Source organism: Sus scrofa, chromosome 9, assembly GCF_054392235.1.
Source record: "Sus scrofa isolate SSC_HxYL_T2T_F1_AM1 chromosome 9, Sscrofa_HxYL_maternal_Yorkshire_Landrace_v2.0, whole genome shotgun sequence".
NCBI classification, from domain to species: Eukaryota; Metazoa; Chordata; class Mammalia; order Artiodactyla; family Suidae; genus Sus; species Sus scrofa.
Window position 1 is genome coordinate 2,702,167 of NC_139391.1, and position 22,009 is coordinate 2,724,175.

Sequence of the window (22,009 nt, forward strand, 5' to 3'; positions counted from 1 at the left end):
TATGAAGTAGGGCAGAGAGATGCGCTCCCCACCCGCAGGGAACATAAAGCCTCATGTGGACCAACGTGCACACGGACACTTGTAAAATACATCTGCAACAGACGGTGAGAGGAAGCGCGGTACTGGTACACAGCAGAAAACAGGAGCCTAGAAGGGAGAGGCTTCCCCGAGGAGAAGTGGGCCCATCGGAGTCTGAAGGAATAGGAGTCAAGGAGGCAGAACAGCAGAAGAGGCCTAAGGAGCAGTGTGCACACGCTCCCCACGGAAGTGTCTCTTCTCTGCTGAACCCCAACAACTGTCAGCACACAGGGCAAAGCAGATGCTCATACCTATGTGACGTCGGCTGACAGAGAGGAGACCCGTGTGGTTCCAGGGCAAAGAGGATGAACTGTGAGACGAGGGGGAAAGGGAGGCAGGGACCAGTGTACTGTGAAGTCAGCAAACCCGAAATCAGCAGAGACCCGAGAGGGTTCCGCGACAACATCTGGTCTCTACGATGCCACGTGGCTCAAACAGCCAAGATGAGGGGAAAGAGACAAGCCGAGAGGCAAGCCGAGCTCTTTTACTAAGACAAGCGAAGGCGAGTGAAAAGGCTACGCTGATGCTTCAGGTGAGAGGTGATGGTACGTGGACGAGGGCAGTGATGCTGCAGGTGGAGAGAAGTGGAGACAGGCAGGAGGCGGATGGGCTCCAGGGTAGACACTTGCAACTAATCTTTCATTTACATTTCCTGAGGCAGGAGTCAGGCACAACTAACCTCTTGTTCATACTTCCTGAGGCAGGAGACAGGTGGACTCTAGGAGATACATTTACAACCAGCCACCTGTCTACACTACAAGACAGAAATAACAACAGGCACAAGGCCAATAACTGGCGCTTGTCTCCTGTGAACTTGTTAAACAATGGTGATGACAGGATCAGAGGAGGGGCTGCGCCCTGCTGGGGCAGAACAAAGAGGTCACGTCCTCCCCATCCTCGAGGTCAGGGAGACCCCAACTACACATGTGCAGAGAGACCCCTCTGGGTCAGAAAGGGAGGGGGTGCCAGGCCATAATAAATCTGGATAACTTTCCTACCATGCTCTGCTTTGGAATCCATCTTGGCCAAAAATGTGCACGCGGACCAGGGGAGGGCCCTGGGTCTGGTCAGGTGTAAAAAAGGTAACTGGCCAAAGGAAGACAAAGACCCAGAAGAACTGCCCTCTGTAAGTGAATTCAGTCAGCTCTCTGGTGGCTTCTCACTGGGGGGCCGCCCGCACCCTCACTCCTTTGGGTGTGTATTACTGCTTTGCTTCTGCCTTTGGTAAACACACCGTTCTCTCTCCCACATGTTGTACTGTGTTTATACCAATACACTTTGTACCTGTTTTCAGTCTTTACCTCCTTGGAGCATTCCTGCTTTCAACAGGGGCAATTCTGCTCTCAGCCTCTAGCTCGTCTAGCGGCTAGAGGACTCCTGGTTCTCATCCAGGCGGCCCAGGCTCAATTCCTGAGCAGAGAATTAAGATCTCGCTTCAAGCCATCACTCACTGCTGTCTCTCTGAAATCAGAGACATTCAAAAGATATTTAGGAAGTTAAGATAAAAAAGGAGTATTAGTAGATGCAAACTGATGTATCTGGCGTAGAGAAGCAATGAGGTCCTGCTGCAGGGCTCAGGGAACTGTATCTAGTCACTTGTGACGGAGCACGATGGAGGATAACGTCAGAATGGATACATATGACCAGGCCACTGTGCTGTTCAGCAGAGACTGACACAACACTGTAAATCAACTGTGTTAAACCCCCGAGCATGAGAGAGGGAAGGAGAGAAGGTTCTATGGAGGGGGATATACTCAAACTGCATCTGTGTGACTGGATGGACGGCAGCTCATCCAGCCAGGGGACAACAGAAGACTGGACAGGAGAAAAGGACTTGGGTTTTAGAACTTAAGGCATCTCTGAGACATTCAAGAGAAGGGTCCTGTGCATATAAGTTTTCAGTTCAGAGAAGAAGCCTGAGCTGCGAATATAAACTTGTAAGCCACTGCAAACGCGTGGTAACTCAAGGTTCCTCTGCAGATGTGATGACCTAGGGAGGAAAATGCAGCGCAAGAAAAGAAGACAAAACGAGCGCAGACACTGGTCCGACAAACTCTGAAACTTGACAGACGGGGGAGAAGGGCGAGTCCGGGAGAGGAGCGGGAAACTCGCACGTTTTACGGAACCCGGAGGGTCCTGTGAACCAGGGCTGGGCAACAAGGTCACTGGCCATTGCGAAGCCGAGTGACACAGGGAGTGAGAAGAATCCCCGGAGAGAGCTACCATCCAGTCCTTCGTGTTTCAGATTGGTCTCTGGGGCGAGAGCTAACCAGAACGGCTGAGGAGTCAAAGGGAGGAAATGAGGAAGGCAACGCATAAAACCCCCAGCAAAGCCCGATGTGAAGAGGGGAGAGACGGCGACAGAAGAGGGTGCAGGCTCGAGAGAAAAAATTCAAGTTATTTATGACCTGAAAATATTAAAAAGCTGATGGATGAGGCAGAAATGGTGAAAACAGCAGGGGTCCACGGAGTTCCCGTTGCGGCACAGTGTAAACAAACCCACCTAGGAACCATGAGGTTGCGGGTTCGATCCCTGGCCTCGCTCAGTGGGTTAAGGACCCGGAATTGCCGTGAGCTGGGGTGTAGGTCGCAGATGCGGCTCAGATCCTGCGTTGCTGTGGCTGTGGTGAAGGCCGGCAGCTATATATAGCTCCGATCCGCCCCCTAGCCTGGGAACCTCCACATGCTTTAAAAAGCAAAAAACGAACAAACAAACAAACAAAAAGCAGGGGTCCAAAGGATGTCAGGGAGAGGATTTATCTTATAAAGGAGGAAAGAGAGTAAGTGCCTGACACATTAATAAAGATCTTGGGTACATACACCTGCTGATGGCGAAGCTGGTAACAGAGCGAAACTACTCTCTCATCACTGCCTGCAGGACGCGGTACAACCCTTCTGCAGACAGTGTCGCCTCAGGAGATGAGGCACTTAACGGAGTTACTCCCTTTGACGCCCAAGTTTCTCCTCTACGAAGACATCCTGCGAAGGGACCAGATATGCTTGAAAAATTGGCAACAAACTGAATGTCCAGCAGCGAGAGTGGGGGATGGTTAGATACATGATTATACACGTATGTGACGGACAGGACCCCTTTCACAGACGCTTTAGTTAAATGGGTGTTTGCTCACGAGATCACATGAGGTGAGAAGAGCAGAACATACAATGACACATTCCTGATGATCCCAATTTTGTGAGCAGGAAATATTGATAAGCCGCGGAGACACGCCGTCACAAAGAACACAAACCGCAGGTTCCCACTGCGCTGCTCCGGGCGGGGAGGAGACAGGGTGGGTTGGACTCCTCTTCACGCAGTCGAATTTATATTAAACACACAACTTGTAATCTCTCACAAACAAGAGGGGAATGAGAACAAGGAGAGTCTGAGGGAGGTGGAGGCTGAGGCGCCCGCGGAGGAGTCCAGGGTAAGAGAAGGAAGAAGGAGAGACCACTCGAGTCGCTCCAGGAAAAAGCAGCTTCTTTCAAAGAGAGACTGTGATTTCCTGTGAGGCTGGCTGGCACCTGTTTCTAGAGTCCTCACCACGTGCCGGGCACTGCTCTAAGTGTGCCACACACGCCAGCACGCTTCGCCCTCGAGGAAACGTGGCGGTGGCGCTACTGCTGCCTGTGCCACCCAGGAGCAAAGAGCCCCGCGGGCGCCCCAGGCCAGAGCCAGCGGGGAGCCTGTGCTCCTGCCCACACCGCTATCCTGACTGGCCACAGACGAAAAAGAATCCTAGAAGCAAAAACACGACTTTCTTCCTGCAACGTTTAGCTGCCTGTGTTCACCTCCCAACTCTCAACTCAAAGCTTAGGCTGCACAGTATCTGGGTGTTTCCGAACGGCTGCTTCCTACGGAGGCCTCAGAACTGCCTGGTTCTTACCCAAAACAGCTGTCCTTGGGACTTCTGGCTCCATCATGCAGGCTGTTGTCTGACTTTGCAACTCGGAGATCTCAGCTGGCTTGGAGAGAAGACGCTCTGATCGCAGGGGAGAAAACCACAAAGACCTTTCAGGCATTTTCAGGGAAGAGAATTCCATCCCAAAGTGGTCATCCAAGAGCTGCTAAAAGCTAAGGCCGGAGACCCCCACGGGCCCGTGCGTGCCCGGCTCTACATCCCGACGGCCTTCAGTCCCACATGGCAGGAAAACCCGCCATCACGCCCACAAGGCACTAGGAAACCCAAACCCAGACCCAGAGGCCCTTCGCCACTTTCGCAGGCCCACAGCTTTTAACCCAGGTGAAGGGTGAAGACCGGGCGGCCCAGGTGAACACGCAGACGCCACCTTTACGCAATGAGCTCAGGTTCCTGTAGGTCTCCAGCATCACATCCCTGCACAGCGTCCTCCCCGCGGGGCCCAGCTGCTCCCACTCCTCCTCGCTGAACTCCACAACCACCTCCTTGAACGCCACCGGTTCCTAGAACATCAAGTTCCTTTTTAACCCAAGGTGCCAAACATATGACGAGAGGAGAAGTGAATCTGGAAAGAACAGGGAGGTGCCAGAGCACGACACACCAAGAAACAGACAGGCGGTGTTTGAGGTTCTAAGTGATAAAAGCAAGTTCCACTGCAGGCTCATCAACCTGCTCCTCTGCGAAAGCTGCGGAAGGAACATGAAGGGCCGTCCTAGCTTTAGATTCGCTTACATTTTCACTGCGGAGGGAAGAACAGCTGGCAGGACTGTGGGACCAGCAACTACTACGGAGCACAGATAGTTTATGCCAAAAGGGTCTAGGAAGAGTTCGAGCAAGATGCTAAGGTAGATTTGAGGGAACGCGGTAAGGACGGGAGCTCGGCTAGCCCGGCGGTCGCGTCTCCAGGAAGCGCAGCCCCCGCTAAAGCCTCATCCTTCAGGTCTCAGAGCCCAGTGGCACCGGCCTGATCCGCCAGCCGAGCCGCCGTCCTCCTCATCAGTGTCGACTGCATTAGGTTTCTGATTTTCCCATGAAATTACTGCGAAAGCTACCATTCTCTTTGTGCTCGAGCGTGCCTATCTACGCTCACCAGCAGGCAGTCTCCGCAAAGGCAGGCCTTTGTTTCATTTCTCAGCCCTCAGAAAGCGTCTGGCACGACGGGCACTGCACAAAAGCTTGCTGCAAGGCCCTCTTCCCCTCGGCTGCGGCACCTCCCTGGCGGGAGTCCTAACCCTTCCCCGCGGGAGCCTTCGGGCCACTGAAACTACAAACCTTTCCTCCAGGGCAGAGCCCGCCTCCGGGAAGAAGCCGTCTACAATAAGCCGTCTACAACGGCTCTCTCTCTCTCCTCAACCCTCTGCATCCGGGCTTCTCCCCCAGGCCTGCTCGTGTCTCCATGACAGACGTGAACAGACATGACTCTGGCCGCATTTTCTGAACGTTTAAAGGATTCCTCCCTGAAATCTGCTCATCCCTTGCAATCAAGGTGACGCCACCTTCTCCGGGCTCAGCTCCACCTCTGTGGTCCCTTCCCTCCCGCTCCTTGGAGGTTTCTTCTGCTCCTGCCTATGAAATGACATTGCTCAGGATTCTGCCCTGGCTCCCTTCGCTTTTCATTCGAAACACTCCCCGGGGAGGCCCTCCCTCCATAACTTCTATTATCGTTTAGAGTCTCGAGGGAACAGACGCACAGAGAATATACGAAGATGAAGTAGTTTCCAGAGAGTGTATTGCCAACTGAAGCAGGTCAATGTCCTGTAGGAGGAGAACAGTCCTGTCCTTGGATGCAACTACACTGGGCAAAAAGCCAAAGACGAAGAAAAGAAACGGCAGAGCATACGTCAGTTCAGGGTGGGGGTGCAGCTCACCTGGCCTCTGCCTGCTGGCGAGTCGGCTTCCAGCGCCTCTTGCGCGATGCTCCCCTTCGGGGGGAGAACAGGCTCCGTGCAGCTTCGCCCTGAGGAAGAGGAAGGAGGACTTTAGAGAGACGAGCTGGGCAGGGGGGGGGGGGGAGGGGGCGTCCGTGGTTACAGCCGCACTTGTAACACGCAACGCACAGGAACCGTCCTGGGAACCGTGAAAAACGAACGAGGCCAGGCTCCGCCAACAAGCAGCATCGCCAGGGCTGGGGCCCAGCTCGTCTGTTTTCAAAAGGCTCTAAAAGTGGTTCTGATATCCTACCGGGGGCGAGAACCACCAGATCAGAGAGAAGAGGGCCAGCGCGGTACTGAGGGCCTCATCTGTGCCCAGAGCACATCCGAAAAAACCACTTTCATCTCTTCAAAAGATTAAGTCACCACAGGCTAAATTCTGTGTCACCCGAGCAAGCCCTTCCGCAAGGACACTGGGGATGGCTCCTCTCTCTGCGGTGTTCTCCGCACACCACACCCGGGCCTGGGCGGTCACCCTGCACGACCGTCTCTTTCAGGACGTGGGAACCTGAGAGCAGACCATGCTCCTCCCAGCCCTTTGGTGAGACGCCCCCCAAGCCCACCTCCTCAGGCTCCTCCAAGCCCCTCACTACACCACTGGCCCGCCACTGCCAGACCACGGACCCGCGCTCTCTGTGAAGATAAGACAAGACAGAAACTATGCAGGAGGTACCTACGACACGGTTTCGTAAACAGAAGCAGAATCTGGGGAAAAATCCAAATTCCTGAGCAAGACGCTATGTGAATATCGTCACAAGATGAGAGTCTGTTAACTTTGTTCAGGCTGCTAACACTTTGTGAAACCCGTTCGCTCTGTCCCATGACCCTCAGGGCAGTCGCCACCACACCCTTTCCTACTCTTGTCCTTTCTGGAGGTAGACAAGGTACCTGGAAAAGACGCAAAAGCCTTCAAATCAGCCGGCCCCTTTCATTGTTCTCACTGCATGTGGTTTCCTTCTCTTACTTTTTTCCCGTTTTTTTGTTTTTTGTTTTGTTTTGTTTTGTTTTATGGGGGGTGGGGGGAGAGCACACCTGCAGCATATGGAGGTTCCCGGGCTAGGGGTTGAACTGGAGGTACAGCTGCTGGTCTACGCTACAGCCACAGCAACACCGGATCCTTAACCCACGGAGTGAGGCCAGGGATCCGACCTCATGGATGCTAGCGGGGTTCGTTTCCGCGGAGCCACGGCAGGAACGCCATGTCCTCAGGAGGAGTCTTTGCAACTGCGTCCTCTGAGACACTCACGGCATTCAAGAAAAACTCATACACACTCTCAAGCTCTTTATGAAATACTCCCTCTCCTTTTAATCTAAAATGGATTTGGGCTGTCGCCAAAAGCCACCTCTTCTCACCCTCCTCTTCTGTGGTCCTGATATACTCAGGCTTCTCCATTCCCAGCCTCATGAAGACTTTTCTAAAAGTTTCTTCTTTAGAGGCTCATGCCACTTAGCTATGACCCTATTAAAGCTGTGATACACTGAGCTACTGCAAATTCGTTTCTTCAGCCTATACGTGCTGAGTACCTCCCACGTGTCAGGCACACAAATGCTGCCCCCCGCCCCGAGAGCCTGTATCTGCGTGAATGACCCACCTTAAACAAGTAACTGTACTAGGTTTATAAAAACTTACCTCGCTCACACACTGCTTTCCACCCCAAGCCTGATTACGACAGGTTATTTCAATAAAGGCATCATCAACAACCCAGCCTGAACACCTTGACAACCTTACATGTACTAGTCGTCAGCAATCAAGCTACTTCCCGCGCTCGGAGGTGGGTCCTTAACCACTCAGAGCGGTTCTGCTCTGAGAACAAACTTGAATAGATCAATCCCCAACTACACTTTCCCGGCCTTTCCATTTTCGCTCTCTTGCCCTTTGTATACTCTCCTATTTTTTTCAAGGTTTCTCAATAGTACACTGGCCTTTAATTTTCTCCCAGGCTATCGTCCCTCTTGCGAAGTCACTTTCTTTTCTACACATCTTAGATTTCGTGGCAGATCCCTTCCAGCTTTATTCTTCTCAGACTTCAAATTCCTTTGAACATGGACTCTTTACACGTAACGTCCAATCTTAGCTTCACCCAATAATCTTTTCCCTTATCTTTTTAAAAAGCTGAGGTAGATCTCATATAAAACTCACCATACTAATGATCTGAACGTAAGTAATTCCCAGTTTCCAGTATATTTGCAACACGGGACAACCGTCACCGTCACCCAACTCCAGAACGTCTTCGTACGGCCAAGGTGACCCCTTATCCGCTAAGGAGTCACTTCCCTTCCCTTCCTTCACACGCCACCTCCTCGCACTTGCCTTTTCTGGGTATTTCACACAAATTCAGTCACACGGTATGTGACCTGTTCTGCCTTCTTTAAATTAGCATAACATCTGACACTTCAGCCACGTTACAGCATGTGTCCGCACTTTGTTTCTTTTGACGGCTGAATAATATTCCATTGCGTGAATATAAATTTGTCTACCCAATCATCAGTTGACAAACTCTTGGCCTTTCTTCCATTTTGGGGTGCTCGTAAGAATAATGCTGCTGTGAACATTTATGTACAAGCTTCTGTGTAAACATGTCTTTGATCCTCTCGCATACATGGCAACGCTGTGCTGAACTTTGTGAGGCACCAGCGAACTTTCCTCCACAGGGGCACTGCCACTTTACATTCCCGGGTGAAGGTTCCGTTCCAATTTCTCTATGTTCTCGCCAATGCGTGTTATTATTATTTTTTTTTAAATTAGTATAATACAACTCAAAAAAACCCCACAAACGATCCAACTGAAAAACGGGCAGAAGACCTAAACAGACATTTTTCCAAAGAAGACATATAGACGGCCAAAAGGCACATGAAACAATGCTCACCATCACTGATTATTAGAGAAATGCAAATGAAAACTAGAATGAGGTACCACTTCACACCAGTCAAAATGCCACCACTAACAAGTCAACAAGTAACGAATGCTGGAGAGGTGTGGAGAAAAGGGAACCCTCCTTCACAGTTGATGGAATGTAAATTGCTATAACCACTATGCTACTATGGAAAACAGCGTGGAGGTACCTCAGAAAACTAAATATAGAACTACCATATGATCCAGCAGTCTCACTCCTGCGCATCTATCCAGATAAAACTTTCACTGAAACACATACATGCACTCCTATGTTCACAGCAGCACTATTCACAAGAGCCAAGACATGGAAACAACCTAAATGTCCACCGACAGATGAAAGGATTAAGATGTAGGACATATATACAATGGAATACTACTCAGCTATGCAAAAGAACAAAATAACGCCATTTGTAGCAACAGGAATGGAACTAGAGATTCTCATACTAAGTGAAGTCAGTCATACTCTGGTTTCTCTTCAAATCACATAAATCTTCCACCTTTTACTAAGAGAAGCCAGAAATACCATTTTTTAAGATAGCCCTTATCTGTAGAATCTAGAATATGGTGCAGACGAGCCTACCTACAAAACAGAAACAGATCATGGCCAAGGAAAGCAGACTTGGGGTTTCCGGGGTAAGGGAGAGGAAGTGGGATGGATGGGCATTTGGGGGGTTTTTGGATGCCAACCGTTATATCTGGATTGGATGGGCAGTGGGGCCCTGGTCTACAGCACAGGGAACTGTGTGTGATTGGGTCACTGTGCTGTACAAGAGAAACTGAAGAAACACTGTAAATCAAGTACACTTTAATAAAACTATTTTTTAAAATAAAATTAGCATAGCCATCCTAGTGGATGTCAATTGTTATCCCATTATTAAGTTTGATATTAAATTCCATAACTAATTATGACCAATTATTCCTATGCTCATTGGCCATTTAGATATTGTCTTAGGAGAAGTATCTATTCAAATCCTTCACCCATTAAAAAAATGTCAGGCGTCCCCACTGTGGCACAGTAGGTTAAGAATCCAACTGCAGCAGCTCAGGTCACTGTGGAGGCATGGGTTCAATGTTGGGCCTGGCGCAGTGGGTTAAGTAAGGATCCAGTGTCGTGGCAGACGTAGCGTAGATTGCAGCTGCAGCTCAGCTTCAATCCCTGGCCCAGGAAGTTCCATATGCCATGGTGCAGCCTTTCAAAAAATCACGTTGCTTGTCTTTTTGTCGTTGAGTTCTAAGAGCTCTTTATATTTTTCCAATACAAGCTTATATCAGATACAATTTTCAAACATTTTCTCATTCTGCAGATTTCCTCTTCACTTTCTTGATGACATCCTTTGAAGCACAACAGCTTTTAGTTTTGATGAAAACTAATTTTTCTTTTGTTGCTTATATTTCTGGAGCCATACCTAAGCATCAATTATCTAATTCAAAGTCATAGAGTTATCTGTTCTCCTCTAAGAATTTTATAGTTTTAACTCTCATATTTTGTTTGGTTGATCCATTCTGAATTAATTTTTGTATATGGTATGAAGTTTTACTTCAGCATTTTGCCTGTATCAAGTTGTTCTAGCACCAACTGCTGAAGAACTATTTTCCCACTTAATGGTCTTGGCACCCTTGCTGAAAGCCAATCGCCCACAGATGTGTTGAGTTCATTTCTCCACTCTCGGTTCTATTCCACTGATCTGTATGTCTATCCTATTCTAGTACCACGTGGATTTGATTAAGGTGGCTTTGAGTAAGTTCTGAAATTGTGAAGTGAGCATTCTCAAACTTTGTTCTTCTTCATGAGGCTCTTTTGGTTATTTGAAGTCCTTTGAATTGCATGTGGACTTTAGGATCAGCTTGTCTTTATCTGTAAAAAAGGTAGCTGGAATTTTGACATGAGTTGCATCTGCTTTGAGGAGTATTTTCTTAACAATATCAGGTCCTCCAATCTATGAATATGGGATGTCTTTTCACTTATTTAGGTCTTCCAACAGTGTTTTGTAGCTTTCAGTGGACAAATCTTGTACCGCCTTGGTTAAATTTATACGTAAGTACTTTTAATTATGTCATGGTAAATAAAATTTTCTTAATTTCAATTTAGAATACAACTGGTTTTTGTATGTTGATTTGATACCTTGAAACTTTGTTAAATTTGTTTATCAGGTCTAACAGCTTTTTATTGGAGTCTTTAGAATGTTCTATACATAAGAGCAGGCTCACACTATTTAAGCCACAAAGAGAAAGACAAATACCATATGATATCACTTATATCTGGAATCTAACATATGGCACAAATGAACCTATCTACAGAAAAGAAACAAACCCACTGACTTAGAGAACAGACTTTTGTGATTGCCAAGGAGGAGGGGGAGGGGGTGGGAGAGACTGGGATTTGGGGGTTGGTAGATGTAAACTAGTGCATTTGGAGTGGACAAGCAATGAGATCCTGCTGTGTAGCACAGGGAACTGTATCTAGTCACTTGTGATGGAACATTACGGATAATGTGAGAAAAAGAATATATATGTATGTACGACTGGGTCACTGTGCTGTACAGCAGAGATCGACAGAGCATTGTAAACCAACTACAATAGAAAAAATAAAAACCTTAAGATAAAAAACAAAAAGACCAGGTCATCTGCCAGTACAGAGTTTTACTTCCTCCCTCACAAGCGGGATGTCTTTAATATCTTTTTGTCTAGCTGCACTACCTAGAAGCTCCAGTATAATGCTGAACAGAAGCAGTGCCAGTGGCATCCTTGTCTGGTTCCTAATCCTGAAGACAAAGCCTTCAGCCTTTCGCCATTAAGCATGAAGTTTGCTTGAGATTTTTCAGACACCCTTTTTTAGGTTGAACAAATTCCCTTTGAATTTCTAGTTTGTGGAGCATTTTTATCATGAAAGGGCACGAATGCTTTTTTGGGGCATCAATGATCACGTGATTTTTATCCTCATGTAATCCGTATGGTGTATAATGTTGACTTTCATATTTGAACCATCTTTGTAGTCCTGGGATAAACCCCACAGGGTCTTGGTGTATAATCCTCTTAATATGCTGCTAAGTTTGGTTCACGAGTTTCCTTTTCTTGTGACATCTGTGTCTCTGCCATCAGGTTAAAACTCCCATCACAGAATAAGTTCCCAGTGAAGCCATTTTGTTTCTGCGTTTACTTTGTTAAAATTTTAAAAAGGGCTGATTCAATCTCTTGAGTTGCTATAGATGAGTTCAGAGTCAGTCCTGGGAGCTTTTGGGATTTTTCTATTTCACCCAAATTATCTAATTTGTTGGCATAGAATTGTTCATAGCATTCTCTTGATTTATGCAAGGTCGGTAATAACATTTATTCCTAATTTTATAATTTTCATCTTCTGTTTTTTCTTGGTCCTCGTAGCTAAACTTGTTATCTGTTGTTGATCCTTTCAACATTCTTTTTGAATGTATAAAGTCTAGAGTCTTTGCTGTGTTTGCCCACTTAGGTCTGTTTCCTTAGCTTGGCGGTTAGCTACCAATTCCCCAGAGATTTCCTCTAATGCTTGAAACCAGAAGCACAGAAACGGAAAGCACTTCCATGCCTTTGCGGATGGGCCGTCTGCATCAGAGCAGGCCGTCGACACTCAGCCAGAGTGCACCTCACTTCAGTCTTCGCTTCCCGCTTGAGCAGAGGCCGAAGGCCAGTCCGAGGGGAGAGTCAGAACACTCTCGGCTCTTTTTGAACAGCTACTTGCCCTTCCAAATCTCTCGGGATACGTGCGAGCTCTTCAAATCCCGTCCTCCTAAAGCACCCACCTACCGCCCAACCTACTTGCTCAGTCTGTTTGTCCCAACTGTTTATATGCTGTCGCAGGTGGCAGTGGCCACTACGGTTTTTCACGAAATGTTATTTGACGAAAGGTGGTGGCTCCAGCCCTGAGAGCTGTGAGGTGGGTAAGAGAGGGCAAGGCCTTTAGGTGGGTTCTTCAGGGAGGCACCGTGCAGGAAAAGAAACCAAACGCCGGCCCCAGTCTTGAATAACCCCACAACCTCTCATTTCCTTCCCACCTACACTCCGAGAGTGGCTAATAATCATTATCGCATGCCCACCTCATACTTGCTGTTTCTGACTCACGCGACAAGTGGAGTAACGGCCCCCGGAGCGGTCCTTGGATACAAGGCAAAGGGACTCGGCAATCTCGGAGAACCCGGAGCGAAGAAAGCACCCGGAGCCCCGAGAAGCAGAGAGCTCTTCCCAGCTGGGAGGCGGGGGAGGAGGGGGGTGAGGAATGGGGGGGTGTGTGAGTGTGTGTGTGTGTTGGTGCACACACAGTGCCAGGAGAATGGAACGGCTGTGAGACGGCAGCGTGAAAGGGACCTGGCTCCCGCCACCAGCCTTGACGATGGGGCAAGAGATCACGAAGCCCGCAGTCCTCCTGCGGCCTTGAATTTTAGCCCAGGGTGACCCATGTTGGACCAGTGACCTAACCAATAATTTCAATGTTATTTTCAATGCTCATCTTAACGGGACCTTTACACGTTGCAACACTGTTGAACACACCTTTCTTGAAGATTTCATACTTCTTAGCTCAAGAAACCAATCTTTCCTGGTTCTCTGACTTGCTGGATCACGCCTTTCTCGCCTGCTAGAACCTGAGTTTTCTTGTTTTGCTCAGCACACCATTTTAATTATTTTTTAGATAAAGACAAAACATAACCCCACCAATATCATCACTGCCTCTAAGTAATAATACCTAGCAGAGGAATTCCCGCTGTGGCTCAGCGGTAACAAACCTCACTAGCATTCAGGAGGACATGGGTTTTACCTCTGGCCTCACTGAGTGGGTTAAGGACCCGGCGTTGCTGTGAGCTGTGGTGTAGGTCGCAGATGTGAATTGGATCCCGTGCTGCTGTGGCCAGCAGCTACAGCTCCAATTCGACCCCGGCCCCAGAAATTCCATGTGCTGTAGGTGTGGCTCTAAAATGAAAAAAGAATACCTGGTCAAATATCCAGTCAATTGCTTCATGTCTTATAAGGGCCACACATTTGCACGATCGATTATACATATTTTTTGCTTTTAATTTCTAAATCTCTCCTCCACACCCACTCCCTGCTTCCCTAGAACTGTTTTGTTTTAGAAGCTGGCCTGTCCTGTCACTTCACAGTTCAGCTTCTACCAACGGCATAGACACGCCCGTGGTGTAGTTTCACATGAGTGTGTGAGTGTGTGTGTGTCTCCTGTAATTGGCAGTTAGATCTATGCCAGCTCTTAAATACTGAGTCTCCCTAAGGATTTGTATTCTTCCCATTTCTGTTCATACCTGTAAGTTTCCAATTTTTCTTTAATTTTATCCCAGAGAGACCCACCGATGCACAGACCTGTGAAATTATACATCCGTGTTGTTTTAAACAACCAAGTTTATGGCAGTGTTACTGCACCGAAGGAAACTGCTACATTTCTGAACACTAAAGCCGTATCATTATATATTAGATTATTCATTGAGGTTGTCCCAAAAAGACTCTGAATTCAACACGCCACATCATTAATATATGAGTCTCTCCTCCAACAAAATCTGTAATTCATGCTCTGTTCACGCAAGCCAGACCATTTATCCCATCCACACCCGACACGCAACAATAAGCCCTTAGGTTCAAACGTCTGTCCTCCCAAGGCTCCCGCATCCTCTGCCACCTGACCCAGTACAATAGTTCCTAACTGTTCTCCCTGTTTTCAGGGCCCTTGGAGCTGTCCTTTACACTGGAAGTTGATACACTTTTTCTGTAAAGATCTCGATTGGAAATACTTTCTTTAGGCTCTGCGGACAATACAGGCGCTGCTGTTACTAATCCACGCTAGTCACAGTGTGAAAGCAGCTACAGACAGAATGTAAAGGAATGGGTATGGCTGTTTCAACAAAACTTTATTTCCAAAATCATCTGCCCTGTGGCCATAGCTCGCTGACTGCAGCTCTACACCGAAACGAGCGCGATATTTTGGGAAGACAAAAACGAAACTGTCACCCTCCTCCTTAGGACCTGAGGTCTCGGTTCGGCCTTCCTAATACGTAGGAAAGCCCTTCACGATCTGGCCTCTGACACCTTCTACCTCAGGAAAAGTTACTATGCTAAGTGAAATAAGTCAGAGAAAGACAAACACTCTATTTTGTCGCTTATGTGTGGAACCTAAAAAATACAATGTACTTGTGAGTGTAACGAAATAGAAATAGCAGGCCTATTGTGGCTCAGCAGGTTAAGAACCCAGCTAGTATCCATGAGGATTCGGGTTCGATCCCTGGCCTTGCTCGGTGGGTTAAGGATCCAGCATCGCCTCAGGCTGGGTGTAGGCTGAAAACGTGGCTCAGATCCTGAGTTGCTGTGGCTGTGGTGCAGGTCACCAGCTGCAGCTCTGATTCGACCCCGAGCCAGGGATCTTCCACATGCTGCAGGTGCCGCCCTAAAAAGAAAAAAAAGAAAGAAACGAGCAAACAAACGGTGGTTACCAGTGGGAAGAGGGAATGGGGGAGGGGCAACATAGAAGATTAAGAGGTACAAACTATTTTGTACAGACTAAGCTACAAGGATATATTGCACAATATACCATATTTTTTTAGGGCCATTCCTGCGGCACATGTAAGCTCCCAAGCTAAGAATCAAAAGGGAGCTGCAGCTGCCAGCTTACACCACAGCCTATGTCACAGCCACACCAGATCCAAGCTGCGTCTGCGACCGACGCCACAGCTCACGGCAACACTGGATCCTTAACCCACTGAGCAAGGCCAGGGATCAGAGCGGCATCCTCACGGATACTAGTCGAGTTCATTACTGCTGAGCCACAACAGGAACTACCATACCCCATGTTTTATATTAACTATAAATGGAGTAAAACCTTTAAAAATTGTGAATCACTATACTACGTACCTGTTAATATGTTAATATCACATTGTATATCAAATACGTCAATCAATAATTTTTTTCACACGGGAAGCATCACCTGTTCTAGCTCCGATTCTCTGTATCCTCACCTTCATCCTTTAGCAGATCAATCACGTCCCCTATGAGGCTCACCACTTCTCTGCTGTTCTTCGGATGCTGTAAATTCACCCAAGTCCTGACTTCTTCAGGGAGAACTGTCAGGAACTGCTCCAGCACCAAGAGCTCCAGGATCTGCTTCTTTGTATGAATCTCTGGTCTCAGCCAACGAAGGCAGAGCTCCCAGAGTTGGCTCAGGGCTTCGTAAGGCCCAGATACTTCCAAACACCGGAAATGTCTGAACTTCTGACGAGAGGCCTCAGAGTCATCTGTCTCCATCACCAGGATGGGTTCCTGCTGCCAAGACACATCTGCTCTCAGGACCTCACTCTCTTCATGAGGAGCCAGGTTTGGAGGTTTCAAGACGGCCATCAACTTGGTCAGAGGATGCATCTTCCTAGACAGAACTCCCACCGCAGTTCAAATTGTCTCACCAGAGGATTCCAATGATTCTCAGGCTTGGGCTAAACACCTGTGCGCTATATATGTCCAGTGAGAAAAGTTCCAAGGGCTTCAGACCCAAAGCTGGTATTCAGGTACCTGAGACACTGAAAAAAGGCAAAAATATGACCTGAGCAATTATTAATTATTTAATTATTTTCTCCACTGTCAAATGAATATAACAATACCTATCTGATTGAATTATAGGGGTTAAAATTCAACTCACTTCTTGGCACTCAACAGATTAAAACAGACACACAGTGCATCTGCTTCTAAGTACATCTTACAAGCTGGCCACAAATCTGTGCGCAAAAGTTATTTCCTATAAAGATCAAATAGGAAATCAATAAAATAGAGATTAAAAAAACAACTGAAGAAATCAATCAAACCAAGAGCTGGTGCCTTGAAAAGGTAAACAAAATTGACAAACCTCTGGCTAGACTCACCAAGAAGAGGAGAGAAAAAACCCAAATAAACAAAATAAGAAATGAAAAAGCAGAACTCACAACGGATACTGCAGAAATACAAAAAACCATGAGAATACTATCAACAATTGTATGCCAACAAATTTGATAACCTAGAAGAAATGGACAACTTTCTAGAGACTTAGAGCCTGCCAAAACTGAATCAAGAAGAAAGAGACCAACTGAACAGACTGATCACTAGAAATGAAATTGAATATGTCATAAAAACACTCCCTACAAATAAAAGTCCAGGACCAGATGGCTTCACAGGTGAATTCTACCAAACATACAAAGAGGAACTTATACCCATTCTCCTTAAACTTTTCCAAAAAGTTGAAGAGGGAATGCTCCCAAAGACATTCTATGACGCCACCATCACCCTAATTCCAAAACCAGACAAAGATACCACCAAAAAAGAAAACTACAGGCCAATATCTTTGATGAATATAGACGCAAAAATTCTCAACAAAATTCTAGACATCCGAATCCAACAACATATCAAAAAGATCATACACCACGACCAGGTGGGACTCATCCCAGGTTCACAAGGAAGGTTCAACATACACAAATCAATCAACATCATACACCACGTTAACAAAAGAGAAGTCAAAAGCCACATGATCCTCTCCATAGGTGCAGGAAAAGCATCTGACAAAGTCCAACATCCCTTCACGATCAAAACTCTTACCAAAGTGGGTATAGAGGGAGCATCCCTTAACATAATCAAAGCCATTTATGACAAAGCCACAGCAAATATAATACTCAATGGAGAAAAGCTGAAAGCCTTCCCACTAAAATCTGGAACAAGACAAGGATGTCCACTCTCACCACTGTTATTCAATGTAGTACTGGAAGTCCTGGCCACAGCAGTCAGACAAACAAAAGAAATAAAAGGCATCCAAATAGGAGGAGAAGAGGTAAAACTGTCACTGTAGGCAGATGACATGATAATATACATAGAAAACCCTAAGGACTCAACCCAAAAATTACTTGAACTGATCACAAATTCAGCAAAGTAGCAGGATATAAGATTAACATTCAGAAATCAGTCTCATTTCCATATACTAACAATGAAATATTAGAAAAGGAATATAAAAATACCTTTTAAAATCAAATACCTGGGAATATACCTGACCAAGGAGGTAAAGGACTTATATGCTGAGAACTATAAAACATTCATCAAGGAAATTAAAGAAGATGTAAAGAAATGGAAAGATATTCCATGTTCCTGGGTTGGAAGAATAAATATTGTAAAAATGGCCATACTACCCAAAGCAATCTACAGATTCAATGCAGTCCCTATCAAATTACCCACGACATTTTTCACAGAACTACAACAAACAATCCAAAAATTTATATGGAACCACAAAAGACCCAGAATTGCCAAAGCAATTCTGAGGAACAAAAACCAAGCAGGAGGCATAACTCTCCCAGACTTCAGGCAATATGACAAAGCCACAGTCATCAAGACAGTGTGGTACTGGTACCAAAACAGACATATAGACCCATGGAACAGAAGAGAGAACCCAGAAATAAACCCCGACACCTATGGTCAGCTAATGTTTGACAGAGGAGCCAAGAACATAAAATGGGAAAAGGACAGTCTTTTCAGCGAGCATTGCTGGGAAACCTGGACAGCTGCATGCAAAGCAATGAAACTAGAACACACCCTCACACCATGTACAAAAATAAACTCAAAATGGCTGAAAGACTTAAATAGAAGACAAGACACCATCAAACTCCTGGAAGAGAACAGAGGCAAAACATTCTCTGACATCAACCTTATGAATATCTTCTCAGGTCAGTCTCCCAAAGCAACAGAAATAAAAGCAAAAATAAACCAATGGGACCTCATCAAACTGACAGGCTTTTGAACAGGAAGGGAAACCAAAAAGAAGACAGAAAGACAACTTACAGAATGGGAGAAAATCATTTCAAATGATGCAACTGACAAGGGCTTAACCTCTAGAATATAGAAACAACTTATACAACTCACCAGCAAAAAAAGCCAACAACCCAATTGAAAAATGGGCAAAAGACCTGAATAGACATTTTCCCAGGGAAGATTATCAGATGGCCAACAAGCACAGGAAAAGATGCTCAACATCCCTGATTATTAGAGAAATGCAAATCAAAACTACCATGAGGTACCACCTCACACCAGTCAGAATGGCCATCATTAGTTAATAAGTCCACAAATAACGAATGCTGGAGGGGCTGTGGAGAAAAGGGAACCCTCCTGCACTGCTGGTGGGAATGTAAACTGGTACAACCACCATGGAGATCAGTCTGGAGATACCTTAGAAATCTATACATAGAACTACCATATGACCCAGCAGTCCCACTCTTGGGCACAAACCTGGACAAAACCTTCCTTAAAAAAGACACATGCACCCGCATGTTCATTGCAGCACTATTCACAATAGCCAAGACATGGAAACAACCCAAATGTCCATCGACAGATGATTGGATTAAGAAGATCCGATATATATATATATACACAATGGAATACTACTCAGCCATAAAAAAGAATGACATAATGCCATTTGCAGCAACATGGATGGAACTAGAGACTCTCACACTAAGTGAAGTAAGTCACAAAGAGAAAGACAAATACCATATGAGGGAGGGGGAGGGAGTGGGAGGGATCGGGAGCTTGGGCTTATCAGACACAACAGAACAGATTTACAGGGAGATCCTGCTGAATAGCATTGAGAACTTTGTCTAGATACTCATGTTGCAATGGAACAAAGGGTGGGGGAAAAAATGTAATGTATACATGTAAGGATAACTGATCCCCTTGCTGTACAGTGGGAAAATAAAAAAAATAAAAAAAAAACAAATACCATATGATATCACTTATATCTGGAATCTAATCTTAGGCACAAATGAACCTTTCCACAGAAAAGAAAATCATGCACTTGCAGAATAGACTTGTGGTTGCCAAAGGGGATATTTGGAGCTTGGGGTGAATAGATGCAAACTACTGCTTTTGAATGGATAAGCAATGGGATCCTGCTGTGTAGCACTGGGAACTCTGTCTAGTCCCTTATGACGGGGAGCATGATAACGTGCAAAAATAGAATGTGTACATGTATGCATAACTGGGTCACCATGCTGTACAGTAGAAAAAAAATTGTATTGGGGAAATAACTATTAAATAATAATAATAATAAAAAGTTATTTCCTGACCTCATCTGTTGGGGGATGTCCCCCTGAACTGATCATGCAACATTCAAATAAGGATTAGTAAACAGAGTCAGGGATGGATATATGAAGGCCTTTGAAAAGAGTGTAGTGGAAGGAAAAATGCACAGTAGTAAAGAGTTAGGGCAAAAGAAAATTTTAGAATATGACATTCAGAAGAAAAAAAAAGTTTGGAGATGAGAGGAAACCACAAGACTAAAAGCAAAAGAAAATGTATTCCAGTTGACAAAGTCACTTTCCATGGAGGTATCGGTTAACAATTCAGATACTGCTACACGCCTGCTGAGACTGAGTGTAAGTAAATGCACTGCAGCTTGTGGTTTCTCTGTGTCTGAGGAGGAGTCTAGGATAACCAAGGGAAGGAGGCGAGAATGGTCCATGTGGTAATAAATCAGAGGTGGAGACATCAGCATGAACTTGTGTTTAGCTTAGTACAGGTAAAGACAGTTACATATGGACATATTTACAGATACAGGAATATACAGGGGTTGGTATACACAATCTGTTTCCCTGATGTCAGACTCTCAGACGAGCAGGCTTAGAACAAAGGACCCCCAACAAGAATACCTAGCTCCAGACCTGCTTATCTTCCTTCCTTCCTCCCTCCCTTTCTTTCTTTTTGGCCACACCCGTGGCATGTGTAAGTTCCTTGGCCATAACTGAACCCAAGCCACAGCAATGACAATGCCAGGTCCTTAACCTTCTAGGCCACTAGGAAAGCTTTCCTCAGACCTTGGTTTCTCAAATCATTCTTCAGTAAAAGGAACCAAGGCTCCATGGAGAAACAGTTGATTCTGAGACTGGGGCAGGAAATATACAAGATGAGCCTGAAACATCTTGAAGGACCAGAAAGTAAAGAAATGGTCAAAACCAAAAAACCAAAAACACATTCAATGCAGCACGTTAAAGGCATACAGGAACCAAGGTGAAAGAGATCCCAATGGCCAAAGCTGGAACAATACAAGCAACTGGATGACCACCCAAACTATAAAATAAATACCCATAAGCCACACTGATAATACATGATTGAGCCAATCAACCAATAAATGAAGGAGAAAAACAAATCTCCCATGAGAGGAATTCCAAATAATTTAAATATGCAATCCCTATCAAATTACCAATGGTATATTTCACAGAACTAGGAAGAAAAAAATTTTAAATGGAAACACAAAAGACCCTGATCAGCCAAACCAATCTGGGGGGCGGGAGAAGAACAGCTGGGGGAACTCAGGCTCCCAGACTTCAGACTATACTACAAAGCTACAGTCATCAAAATAGTATGATATTAGTACAAAAACAGAAATATAGACCAGTGGAACAGGATAGAAAGCCCAGAAAAAAACCCCCGCACCTATGGTCAACTAGTCTATGATAAAAGAGGCAAGAATATACAATGGAGAAAAGATAATCTCTTCAATAAGTGGTACAGCTGGGAAAACTGGACAGCTGCAGGTAAAATAAAATCAGAACATTCTCTTACACCATAAACAAAATGTGTATTTAAACTCAAAATGGATTAAAGACCTAAATGTAAGACCAGATACTATAAAACTCTTAGAATAAAACACAGGCAGAACACTCTGACATAAATCACAGCAATATCTTATTGGATCCATCTCCCAGAGTAATGAAAATAAAAACAAAAATAAATAAATGAGACCTAATTAAATTTAAAAGCTTTGGAGTTCCCGTCATGGCACAGTGGTTAACGAACCCGACTAGGAACCATGAGGTTGCGGGTTCGGTCCCTGCCCTTGCTCAGTGGGTTAACGATCCGGTGTTGCCGTGAGTTGTGGTGTAGGTTGCAGATGTGGCTCGGATCCCATGTTGCTGTGGCTCTGGTGTAGGCCGGCAGCTACAGCTCCGATTCGACCCCTAGCCTGGGAACTTCCATATGCCATGGGAGTGGCCCAAGAAATAGCAAAAAGACAAAAAAAAAATAAATAAAATAAAATAAATGTAAAAGCTTTTACACAGCAAAGGAAGCCATAAACAAAACAAAAAGAAAAATGAAAAGCTGGGAGAAAACATTTGCAAGTGGAGAGACTGACAAGAGATTAATCTGCAAAATACACAAACATCTCATGAAGCTCT

General features: G+C 45.7%; 1 protein-coding gene across 5 annotated transcripts in view; it reads right to left on the minus strand.

The window, feature by feature from the left end:
* ZNF215 (zinc finger protein 215) overlaps positions 1-22,009 on the minus strand; it is a 51,320-nt gene that overhangs the window by 6,576 nt on the left and 22,735 nt on the right. For 3 of the 5 annotated variants that reach the window (XM_084974906.1, XM_084974907.1, XM_084974905.1), the window contains 4 exons: positions 15,797-16,351; positions 5,861-5,949; positions 4,363-4,495; positions 3,960-4,055 (listed from right to left, as the gene is read on the minus strand). In XM_084974906.1, the coding sequence (XP_084831032.1) occupies positions 3,960-4,055; positions 4,363-4,495; positions 5,861-5,949; positions 15,797-16,196 (718 nt within the window). In that variant the 5' untranslated portion in view covers positions 16,197-16,351. Of the gene's footprint in view, positions 1-1,652; positions 4,056-4,362; positions 4,496-5,860; positions 5,950-6,486; positions 6,550-15,796; positions 16,352-22,009 lie in introns of those variants that run through there. The other 2 variants (XR_014814460.1, XM_084974908.1) reach the window with 2 other exon arrangements.